Below are 12,257 nucleotides of genomic sequence, written 5' to 3'. Positions count from 1 at the left end.
TCCACATGGGTTTGGGGCCCCCATTGGACAGAAGGTCTGTCCATTTGCTGAATCAAAATGAAGGCCCCATGACAATTTAAACTCAATCTTTTTACACCAAAAGACTTTCTCTGACTGCTGGTCTCTGAAAATCCCATTTGAACCAGTATATGCAAGCCTCTCTGGAGGAGTTTACAACCTGAATGATTAATTACCATTCCCCCTCCCCACCACCACCTAGAGGCACTGTGGTAGCCCTTCCCTCTGGAGTTGCATACAGTCCCTGGCCCACAATGATACATAAACCATTTGTAAACTTAATATAATATGATATGATCTCTGAAGATATAGCATGCAGTTGCAATCTGTCACAGCCACTATTACTTAAAAAAAAAAAAGATGAACAGCAAAATGTAACAGTTATAAAGTGTTACACTGGTATATATATATATATTTTTTTTACAGTTCAGATGACCTTGACTTCCGTGGTTCTACCACAACACTCACTCAGTCAAGTGCACCATCATTTGGAGTGAATCAGATGCAGCCGTCTTCACCGATGCCATGGTTAGGTAGCGGACAAACTAGCACTGGAGCTGGTGTGGTATGCAGTTTGTTTTGTTCGCTATTTATATAGTTAGTTAATAGAAAGATCTACACTCAGAAGCACGCTTTCATTTTATTTCATTGGATGGTCATAGGATAATCATCAGCTGGCAAAATAATGCCAAACTAATTAAATATTCTCTTACATTAATAATTTTGGGTTGGTATGCCTATAACTTACTTGTTTCATCAATCAATGAATAGTATAAATTATGTTCCCACACTTCTTAGAAAATAAATCTCCAAAAGTTTTTTTTTTTCTTGCACAATAGATTAATCTACTGAATTCCTACATGTATTTTGATTGTATAAATCAGGGGTGGCCAACCTGTGGCTTCAGAGCCACATGCGGCTCTTCAGAAGTTAATATGCAGCTCCTTGTATAGGCACCGACTTTAGGGCTGGGGCTACTGGCGCCAACTTTCCAATGTGCCGGGGGGTACTCATTGCTCAACCCCGGCTCTGCCACAAGTTCTTCCCCCACTCCACCCCCTCCCATTCCGTCCCCTGAGCCCGCTGTGCCCTCGCTCCTCCCCCCTCCCCACCTCCTGCATTCCATGAAACAGCTGATTGGGAGGTGCGGGCATGAAGGGGGAGGCACTGATTGGTGGGGCTGCCAGTGCGTGGGAGGGGGCAGGAAAGCTCATGGGGGGCTGATGATGTATTACTGTGGCTCTTTGGCAATGTACATTGGTAAATTCTGGCTCCTTCTCAGGCTGGCCACCCCTGGTTTAAATTAATACCCTACCATTATTATCTTTCTCCGTGACAGATTTTTTTTTTTAAATGCCAATTGAAAGGCAATATGTAACTTTTGTTTCAGATCTCAAATCTGAAAAGCATTTAAGTACAGGGTCCTTCAGTGGGACATGCCTAAAGTTGAGCGCATGCTTAAGTGCTGTCCTGACTAGGAATCCTTTGCTGAATTCAGTCCTTAGTTGTTGTGTTGCAACTAAAAGTAATTGGATCAGAGTATGGTTAACAATTAACCATCTATAGGTAGAGGACAAAGAGACAGTTCATTGTGTAGTAATATATACAATATCCTGAGTTCATTTATGTTTTCCAAACTTGTTCAAAAGTAGTTAATCTTTGAATGTGATATTTCTTTTATATGAAGCTCATTAAAAGAAATCTGAATAATGTCAAGAGAATGGCTTCACATCCAGTCCATCAGTATTGTAAGTAATTTCTGTTTAACAATGTGAAAGTGAAAAATGTATTTGTTTTTCAAAACATAATACAGAATAAATGTTATGATATTTTCCTGTTGATTAATAAATCAACTATATTTCCCTTTCCCCAGATCTCACAGGAGCCCAAGATGGTAGCGTTCGAATGTTTGAATGGACAAGGCCACAGCAGCTGATATGCTTCCGACAAGCTGGCAACGCAAGGGTTACTAGAATGTATTTCAATTCCCAGGGCAATAAGGTTAGTCCTCCCCAAATATGGGTTTTTCTGCCTCTTCTTTTTAAATGAACATTTGATTGTACTGTGGACACCTTAGCCAGTTTTTAAACTAGGGGAGCACAAAAATGTTTAGAGTGTGTTAGAATGTAGAAGAGATTTGGTTCAACACATATAAAATACAGAATACAATCTAGCAAACACAAATTGTTAAAGCTACATGTGGATATTTAAGGTCAGACACTCTTCAAATATACATTTACTGCTGTATTGAATAAGCAACTTTCACTATTCATATTAATGACCATTGTAGAGACTAACTACTTTGACTAATCCTAGAAATAGTTATTACCATGAGTAATCCAACTTTAAGTCACTGGAGCTACTCACTTAGTAATAATTTTTGTAGAAACAGGTCCTTATTTAGATGCATAAAGCCTCATTTAGCAGGAGCCAAGCTGTCAACCCCTTGCTCTCAGTGGTGAACAATTACTCATCTAAATATGAGTAATGGGTTCAACATTTTGACCTTAAATAGGATTTTGATGAAGGGCAACCAATCTGGGAGATGGCCACATTGTCAATGATTGAGTATACAAAACAAATATGGAATATTATGGCAGCATATATCCTCATAGTACTGTACAGAAACTCGTCCAAAAAAACGAACAAACAAACAAAAAAACCCTCTGATTTATACCTCCACTGTAGTCAGTCAAGCTCAATATTGAGGCTATTCCACCTTGCAGTTTTAAGTGCAGAGAGACGTTAGCACTAGTATTAAAGTGTTCAATTGAGAATCATAAGATATTTTTAGGAGAGTGGCATAAATACAATTACTAGATTTGTATTTTCTTTTTATAGTGAGCACATTTTGCAAAAGTCTCAGCAGAAAAGCTGTAGTATGATTACAAATATATTTTTGTTATTTCTGTGCTATAGAGATGCAGATGGCTCAAACTTTAAAAATCATTTGGGCTTGATTCAGTAGTGCTGTCTGTCTGCTTTGTGCTGCTCCACTGGAACAAAGAAGCTGTAAACATCCTTTAATTCTCCTCAACCTTGCGGAATCCTACAATGCACAGAGCCACCATTGTGACACATACTTCACTTCCTGTACCGGTCTATGGTGTTAGGATGCCCAGCTACCAGAATGGCTCTGAGGTCCCGTGAGCCACCAGACATTACTTAAAGCAGACTTCGGGCTGCTGTAACTTATATTGGTGGACTCAATCCTTGCCCAGACAGCCCAAGAATTGGAGAGTATAACAGTGGCTTTAAAGTCTTCTTCTCCCTCAGACTGAGGATTAGTATTTCAGGTAGGGAAAGAACATCAAGAGCAGAGGAGCCTCTAGACAGGAGACATGTTCTGGATTTCATTCAAATATCTGTACTGATTAAAAAAAAGAGAAAACAGAAGATATACTGGACTAACAGAACTGGTTTTGAAAGTTTTTCCTGTAAGGTGATAGTGATCCTAAGGAAATCATTTAATAGAAGTTACAAAGTGATGGTAACTGATTGATTATAGACCTAAGTAGAGCTCATTGAGAAAATGCCCCACAAAAATGTTTTGAGATTTCAAAAATATTCCCATTGTGCATTAGGACAGAACAGAGAACTTTCAACATTTTTCCCAAAAAAACAGAGTGACACCCAACCCAGAACAGAAGGGAGCCTCATGGTTAGGGCACTTAACATGGATGTGGGAGACCCAGTTGCAAGTCTCTGCACTGAATCAGACTTGCCCCAACTTGAACCTGGTCTCCCACAACTCAGGTGAGTGTCCTAAACACCATTCTGTTGGCTGTTCTGGAGTGGGTGTCTCTCTGGTGCAGACTAGAAATTCCGTTCTGGACCTGAGACATGTTCCTGCAAAAAGTGTCAACAAACTCGGCATTTTTCATTTAAAAAAAAAAAGAACAGTCAAAGTCACAGTCAGCTCTGAAGTGATAATGATTTGCAGGTCAGATAGTTGTGCATTCTTGACTGCCTCATCTGTATGTTCTTCCCACAAATCCATTGCCACTGGGACTACCAATTCCATTGCCAACATGCAAGCAACTTCCAAAAAGCCATCACTCTTTTAAGCCACTATACATTTCCTTCTCCATCTCAAAATTCTTCTAAATTTTAATTGGGCTGACATGCAAGATGGGTAGCACTCAGTCTTGGACCAGTGACAGATGGTGGCAGATTTTAGGACAAGGGCTATGTGGGTGAATGACCACAAGGGTGCCCAGTGTGGGTTTTAGGGTAATGGAGAGAGCTGTAGATGTATATTTGGTCCTGGCTGGAAAGCTGGAATGGCAGAGGGACACCTGAAAAGAAGTTGATGCTAGTGAATAGCTAGAGCTCCTTCCCCTTAGCCTGGACCAAGTCTGGCCAAAGAATCCCCTGCCTGAAAATGGAACTCACTGGAGTCCCTCCAGCATGTGTGATCTCCCCACAAACATAGGGCTAGGTTAGAAGTCTTGTGTATCCTGAACAATTTCTTTTGAACAGCCTCCAAATTCAACCAAAATCCTTCATTTATTGGACCCATTTATGTTTATTACACACACCAATTTCTGCCTGCTTCCCTTTTCTGAAGTAGGCGGATTCCTCTTCGCCATCGTTTTAATGTAAGATTAAAAAAGAGTAAGTGTTCATTCACGGATTCTTTCCTGCTGGCCATCTTGCAGAAGTGGGATTTATTCAAACTAGAGTAATTGCCAGCTGGCATCTCCTGCTCTGCTTCCTGGATAAGCTTAAGTCTTTGAAACACCTCACAGTACCAAACAAATATATTAAACCCTCCTGTTCAAAGGAGGAAGGTGCTTGGGGTTGAGCCCACTGTGGAGCCATTTAGGGAATAGGAGTCCTGTCTGGCCCCACCGTACACGGTGGAACAGGGGAGGGGATGGGAGGAGGAAAGTAATGTAAATGGAGCTCCCCTGGAAGCAAGTCTGTGGGGGTGGAGGGGCTCCAGAGGATTAAGAGGATCAGGAGGGAGGAAGTGACTCAGCAGGGAACAGATGCCCAGTTATAAGAAGGAAGTTGCCAAGCAGTTAAGAGGAATTTGCCAACCCCTCTTTTTTGTTTCCTGCAATAGCCATATCTTCTGATTTTTCAGGACTGGTTCTGTATATTTTACTGTGTATGTGAAGACAAACTAACTTTGTTTGACTTTGATTAACCTTATTACAACCTTAAGTGAATAAAAGTGACTTGCTGTGAATTAGGGATGTTTTGGCATCCCTCTAAGCCAGTTACAGGACAACAAAAAGGGTCATCCCAGAATCCCGGACAAGCCCCACATTTAGGGGCAGCTAGAAACATAAAACCACATCATGGAACTAATGAAGCCTGACTTTACAAGTACAGGGATTTGAATAGTATCAGTGAAATATTTTAAATGTTCTTTAAAACACTGTCTGTGAAGCACATACAGTGTACCAAAGTGTGATCTAAAGGTTTAATTGCTACTCATTTGTGTTGATCTGCAGAGCTCCCTGTGGCTTTGCCACACATAGTACAATGCAGTTATTGTATAATCATTCCTAAATCATTTTTATAGGACATCATGTGTTTGGTTTTTTTTAATTAAACTTGTTTCATTAGTGTGTTGGGGTATCAGGTCTAACATATGCTGAGGTATTTAAAATTAAAAATTTAAAAATAAAATCTACTTCAAACATATAGGAAATTTTTTTCAAAAGTACCAGAGTCCCAGTCTCAAAAGAGGGCTGCATCGTATAGGAACATTTCAAAGAGACTTAAGGCTTATCTGTTGGTGTGTGACAAGCCGGTGTTTGGACATACAGAGCACTAGCTTGCTGCGCACTAAATGGCTGTGTGGACCTTGCCACCGCACACTAGTAGTTCCATAGTGCGCCTTGGCCTAGCGCTGGGACTCGAACCAGACTCCCATGTGAATGTGCTAACAACTTGGCTATAGCTTTATTGTCACGCATTCTCTGGCCCAATGAATATTTAAGTATTTATACAAAGAGGAACAGCTTCAACAGGAGAGATTGTGGGACAGGCACCCTCGACTATCCTCTCGCTCAGTGGCAGGGCATTCACGTGAGCAATTGGAAATCTGAGTTGAAGTCCCTATTTCAAATCCGGCAGAGTGGGGATTTGAACCTGTTTGGGTTGCCGGGGGGAAAGGCCTAGTTTATGAATCCTTCTAGGGTTTAAGCATGGAGCCACTCAGCAGCATCAGGATGTAGCTGGCTTTTTGCACGCTCATGGATAGAAGTTTAGGCACCAGCTGAGCAGAGTTTTTGAGGTTCTAAATTTTGGACTTAGGCCTAAAGCCACAAAAGGATTTAGGTGCCTAAGTGCCCAAGTCACATTTGAAAATGAAACTTAAGAGTCTTGAATCACATAAGTGCCTTTCAGAATTTTACCCACTGTATTTAAATATACATGCAGCTATTTCAGCTTCTTGTTAAATATCACAAAAGTGATGAAAAGGTAAGACTGGCCACTGGAGACCTTTTCAGCAGTTTATAGAATAAATGAAATTATTTTCTTGCAGTGTGGCGTGGCGGATGGAGAGGGATATTTAAGTATTTGGCAAGTCAACCAAATTGTATCTAATCCTAAACCATATCTGGTACGTAATAAAATCATTCTTTCTTTTTATAGGAGAAATGTTTAGGAACCAAGACTGAGTGTCTCTTACTTTACAAAGCTTCAAACAGGTCAAAAGCAGGTTCAGATAACGTTCAGATTCTTGATTAATGTTTTTCTCTGCTGTGCTAATTGGCAGACTGTCAAAACAAGTATAGTGTTTGATGGACACAGCTTTGAAGAATTCATTTCAGGAGTAAACAACAAGCTGTAATGTGATGACAGATGTAACCTAAGCATTGTCCTTGAATTTACTAAGACTGAAATCTATTGTAGTGCACATCAAGCTTTTTAAAAAAAAACAAAAAAAACCCACACTTCACTCTTCTCAATTCTTTGCTGTTAATTATACAGCACACAAAGCCAGCACTTAATTGTGAATTCAAATTGATAAAACATACTGTACTCTGTATTTGTCACAGTTTAATTACATAGTGAATTATTTTTGAATTTTTCTTAATACTAGAATTTCTAATAAAAATTTATCTTTTTGTTCTCTGCACTTTCAGTGTTGCTTCCTGTAGGGATTTTAGTAATGAATCAAAGTAATCAGAGTTTGTATTTAAAGTCCTTGCTAGTGATATGCCATTAGTAGAAATACATATGACTAAATATATTTAAGTTGTTAGAAACTTTGATGTATAGGTGATAAGATTGCATCTTGGTGATAGTTTTTTGTTTCATTTTATAGAGTTGGCAGTGTCACACTAAAACCACAAGTGACTTTGCGTTCATTACCTCTTCAAGTCTAGTGGCTACATCCGGGCAGTCCAACGATAACAGGTGTGGTAAATTGTGGAAGAAAACAAGTCCTTACTCTGCGTTTGTTAGCAACAAGCCAGAGGCAGTTTATTATGAGCAATTGCAAGGAAAGACTGCGGTCGGACAGGGGTTCCCCCGACCTTAGGCAGACCTTCCCCCTACAAGCAGTAAAAGACAAGTATTTATACCTTCCTGTTACCTACGTCAACGGCTAACGTTGTCAGTTTGTTTATATAAACTCCCTCCGGACGCTACCTTATCTCAAGGTTTCTGCCTAAAGCAGTATTCCATCCTTATCAGCTAAAAGTAGAGGCAAAAACAGCATTTAAAAGTAGAAGCGAAAACAGCATCTTCTACAACTCTCGCGTTTTTAGGGTTTTTTCTTTCTTAATTTCTCAATTAGTAAAAACATCTACCCTCAGACCCACCTTATTTTCTTTCTTTTTTGCTTCTTCAGTATGCAGTCAAAAATAGATAAAAATATCTAGGCTGAGAAGTGAAAGGCTTTCAGCAAAGCTACCTGAAACAGATCTTTGGATCTTGAAGCCAGAATTTTGAAGCCCAGTGTTCTAAACGCTGTTGAATTCCCTTACTAGCTGTATGTGCATGGCTGCCTGCTTGTGTGTCACTCCTTCAGTTACTTTCCTTCTGCAGACTGGTTCACCTTATTCTGTTGGCTTCTCAAAGTTCCTTATCACTAAGTGCTAAATTATCCTTTTTCCTCCTTTAATTAAATACATATTATTGAGATCTACTGCCTGGAACCAAGGGTTTTTGACTGAGCACCTCTTTTTGTTTTATCTCCTCTTCTGGTTTCATTTCTAATGTGGCTGTCTTTATCATTACTCAGAGGTCTCCATACATCCCAACTGCAACTCGTTCTGACGGGTACATTTGTACTGGGTTGGGGAGGAGCTTATTTAGTAAATGCAGGAGGCAATCCTTGTTATGATATTGAATGGCGTGTATGTTTCCCAGCCTTCCTGTAAGACTAACAACAAGGGCTTGTCTACATGTGTTTTAGTCCACACTAGCGTGTTGTGCACTAACACCTGGTGCACACTAAAAGTTCCCTGTTGCATATTAATGTAGTCCTGTTTCAAATTGTACTATGTTGATGTGCACTAGAGAACTCTTAGTGTGCAGGATCAGGGGTCCACATGGGCCAGTCAGTGCACAACACGGTAATGCAGACTAAAGTTTAAACCTCTCCAGTGCAGACCAAAGCACTGTGTAGAGAAGCCCTTAGCCTTCAAGGAAGGCAGAGTCAAGCATAGTCCCCAATGGGGATTTCAAAGTTTTTCAAAGACTTGAATGACTCAATCAACTGGAGTTAGGCTCTTAACTGTCATTTGTGCTTTTGCATGTCTTCCCCCTGTGACTGCGAAGGTCCTGCACAAGTCCTCCTCATCTTCTAAGTGACCCATACTAGCCCAGGGATCATTTAGCAAGTTGCCATCATGACTTGTTTTGTTTTTCCACCAGAAATGTGTGCTTGTGGGACACTTTGGTATCCCCTGGTAACAGTCTCATTCACGGTAAGTACTGCACTAAAACATATTTCGGTTTTTTAATGGTTAAAGAAGCAAGTGGGATTTGTGCGTGGATTTTGAGAGGAAAATTTCATATGGGGCTAGACTAAACATCTATATTACAAGTTAATCAGTGCAATACCAGTACTGCTGAGTGTCTTGAAACAGTAGATTTTATGGCCTCCAACATGAGTCTACTTTTGTACATACCAAAATGTGTAAAAAAAAAAAAAAAAAAAAAAAAGCATCAGAAAAGGTCACATGCAAGGCCATCTTGTGAAGGTGTTTATAAAGGGTTAAATATTTGAATGCAGCTGTTCGATTTTGGCACCGAATGTTCAAATTTTTTAGTCATCATTAACAACAGGTCCATAAGTCTGCATATAGACCTCTCCTGAAACTGGCAGTTAATTAGAGCTTTCAGCACTGCTTTGAAGCAGGGGAGCTGTATGTTGGTGGTTGTGACTAAGAAGTTACAGGGCCTGTCCCAAAGAGCTTTACAGTCTAATTCAGGCATGATGCCCACTTAAGTTTAACAAACAAGGTCAAGGATGGACACAAGAGTTACAGGAAAGATTGTATGGTTGGGAAGTTGTATGTGTATCTATCTTGACGGTATAGAATGTTCCATGATGGATTTTTTCCTCTTCATGTTAATATAAATTGTGACGAAAGAGGATTTATTTTTGAGGTCTTTGGAGTGAGGGAAGCTGCAAGGATGGGAAAGATTAGATGGAGTGATTACGGTGAAAAGGGGGGAAAGTCCAGCAACAGAGGAGTTGTGATTGTGGGAAAGGAGCAGCATGAGGGAAGGACATGCAGCCAAGAGAAAATGTAATAGTCTGAAAGGGGATTCTGATGTCAGGATATTGCTCCCTGTGCTACTTGATGTTGATCAGCTGAAGAGTGAAGGGCTCAGAGTGGGGCCTTGTTTTAGACCATCATTAGCTCCTCCATTGATGTTCTTATCCACATAACCAGTAAAGATAACTGCCTTGGACTTGGTGTTTATAAAGGGTTTATAAACTTTTCTTTATTCTTTATTCTGCTTGTTGGGGAATGAAGACCTTTGGGGCTGGAGTCTTTTTATATGCCACATACAGTAGAAAGAGGCTGATAGACTTGACTGTGCCTGATATGGTGAGTGCTTAGCCACCTGCCAGCCATCTTATAACCCAGGCTGGGTCTAAGTTTAGAAAGGAATTATGTTATTGGCTGCCAGACATTGTAGAGTCAGTCTTCTGGTGCCACATTAGCAAGCCAGCTCTGATTGTGAAGGACAGCTCTGAGTATTGTGCTCATAGACGCATCTTGGAATACCATGAGTGTATATTGGTACAACAAAGCAAATCTAATTTAGCATTTGCGGTTAACCCTGTGTTTTAACAACGGATGTTTTTGTTTCATGAATGTATTTGCCTCTGTCTAGTACTTTCATCTTTTACTTCAACAACTCAGAATTGAACTTGTGCTTAAATTTTCTTGTCTTAAAACATTTTTTTAATAAGTATGCATGTAGCTAGTAATCACTGCATTTGCTCAAGCAGCTATACATGCGAGTTACAGGCAAATTTTTTAACACATTTAAAAAATATGGGCTGTAAAATGTAGTTAGTTTCTGTACGATGTCACAGAAGTATTGGATCTCAGTTTTAAGAGAAAATGAACGAAGCAGAGGTCCTGTGGAGAAAATAGCGTTTGATCCCATAACTGAAGATCATCATAATGCATGCACACAAGATGGCTGAATTAAGTTTGCACAACCTTTTTTTGGCATTTTCTAACTGAGTGCTCCGCTTTACAACTTCCATATTTTTATTAGAGTTTTTTTAATGTAATTTAACATACAGTATGAATTTTATATTTTCTCAATTTTTATAATTTCAACTAGGGATGTGTGTTTAAACTATAAATCAAAATTAACTGATTAAAGGAATAATAGAATCCATCTCACTCTTAGTTCTCCTGGCTCTGCAGCTCTAATGAGTGTAAAGAGTTATTGTTATGCATGTAGCAGATATGACTGTATACACACACCCTCAAAAGGAGCATATCTATGGAGTAAAAAACTGCCAGTCACCTTTCAGACTAGAACTGTACTTTAAAATTGAAGACTACACAAGACTACAGATCTGTAACAATTTTACAATGTGTCTCAGCCTTCACTTGTCATGATCATGGTGCCACAGTGCTTCAGTATGCACCTAAGCAGCAACTGTTGATTTCTGGAGGCAGAAAAGGATGTGTCTGCATCTTTGACATCCGACAGAGACAAATCCTGCATACCTTCCAAGCGCATGACTCTGCTATTAAGGCTCTTTCGCTAGATCCTTCTGAAGAATACTTTGCAACAGGCTCAGCAGAAGGTAACATGAAGGTAAGATTATTGAAGTGACTGAATTTTTATATGAATTTTACATAGAGAAAGCACAGTGCATTATGCTGATTTATCTTAATTTATTATGGTCTTCCTTTCTGAATATGTTCTTGTTTTCCTTTGGATTTCTTTTGCCTGCAACAGTGCTATAGTAATTGTTAAAAAACAGCCAGCTTGATCTATAGGGTAGTCACAGTAGCTGTATAACATCAAATTCTAAATAAGAATTTTAACTAGTTGTATTGGGGTAGTGCCTAGGAACTCCAGTCGTGGGCCAGTACGCAATTCTGCTTAGACACTGCAAAAGCACACTCCCTGTCCCACAGTGTTTGCAATCTGAATACAAGAGGAAAGACAATAGGTGAATGCAACAGAGAGAGAGCGTGCAGAAGCTTTGCCTTAGCTAAACCATGCTACAGAGGTGCAGTATGTTTTATAGTCAGATAAGACAGGTTTCAGAGTAACAGCCGTGTTAGTCTGTATTCGCAAAAAGAAAAGGAGTACTTGTGGCACCTTAGAGACTAACCAATTTATTTGAGCATGAGCTTTCGTGAGCTACAGCTCACTTCATCGGATGCATACTGTGGAAAGTATAGAAGATCTTTTTATACACACAAAGCATGAAAAAACGGGTGTTTACCACTACAAAAGGTTTTCTCTCCGCCCACCCCACTCTCCTGCTGGTAGTAGCTTATCTAAAGTGATCACTCTCCTTACAATGTGTACGATAATCAAGTTGGGCCATTTTCAGCACAAATCCAGGGTTTAACAAGAACGTCTGGGGGTGGGGGGGTTAGGAAAAAACAAGGGGAAATAGGTTACCTTGCATAATGACTTAGCCACTCCCAGTCTCTATTCGAGCCTAAGTTAATTGTATCCAATTTGCAAATGAATTCCAATTCAACAGTCTCTCGCTGGAGTCTGGTTTTGAAGTTTTTTTGTTTTAATATCACAACTTTCATGTCTGT

At 39.8% G+C, this 12,257-nt stretch overlaps 1 protein-coding gene across 6 annotated transcripts in view; it reads left to right on the top strand.

The window, feature by feature from the left end:
• Window positions 1-12,257, top strand: part of DMXL2 (Dmx like 2) — a 105,303-nt gene that overhangs the window by 90,388 nt on the left and 2,658 nt on the right. For 5 of the 6 annotated variants that reach the window (XM_073303879.2, XM_073303880.2, XM_073303876.2 and 2 more), the window contains 7 exons: window positions 445-583; window positions 1,706-1,766; window positions 1,892-2,019; window positions 6,524-6,601; window positions 7,310-7,401; window positions 8,866-8,918; window positions 11,072-11,289. In XM_073303879.2, coding sequence (XP_073159980.1) covers window positions 445-583; window positions 1,706-1,766; window positions 1,892-2,019; window positions 6,524-6,601; window positions 7,310-7,401; window positions 8,866-8,918; window positions 11,072-11,289 — 769 coding nt within the window. The remainder of the gene's footprint in view (window positions 1-444; window positions 584-1,705; window positions 1,767-1,891; window positions 2,020-6,523; window positions 6,602-7,309; window positions 7,402-8,865; window positions 8,919-11,071; window positions 11,290-12,257) is intronic. The other variant, XM_073303878.2, reaches the window with a different exon arrangement.

Source organism: Lepidochelys kempii, chromosome 10 (genome assembly GCF_965140285.1).
Source record: "Lepidochelys kempii isolate rLepKem1 chromosome 10, rLepKem1.hap1, whole genome shotgun sequence".
NCBI lineage: Eukaryota > Metazoa > Chordata > Testudines > Cheloniidae > Lepidochelys > Lepidochelys kempii.
Note: the sequence above shows the minus strand (reverse complement) of the source record. Positions and strands in the feature narration are given on the sequence as shown.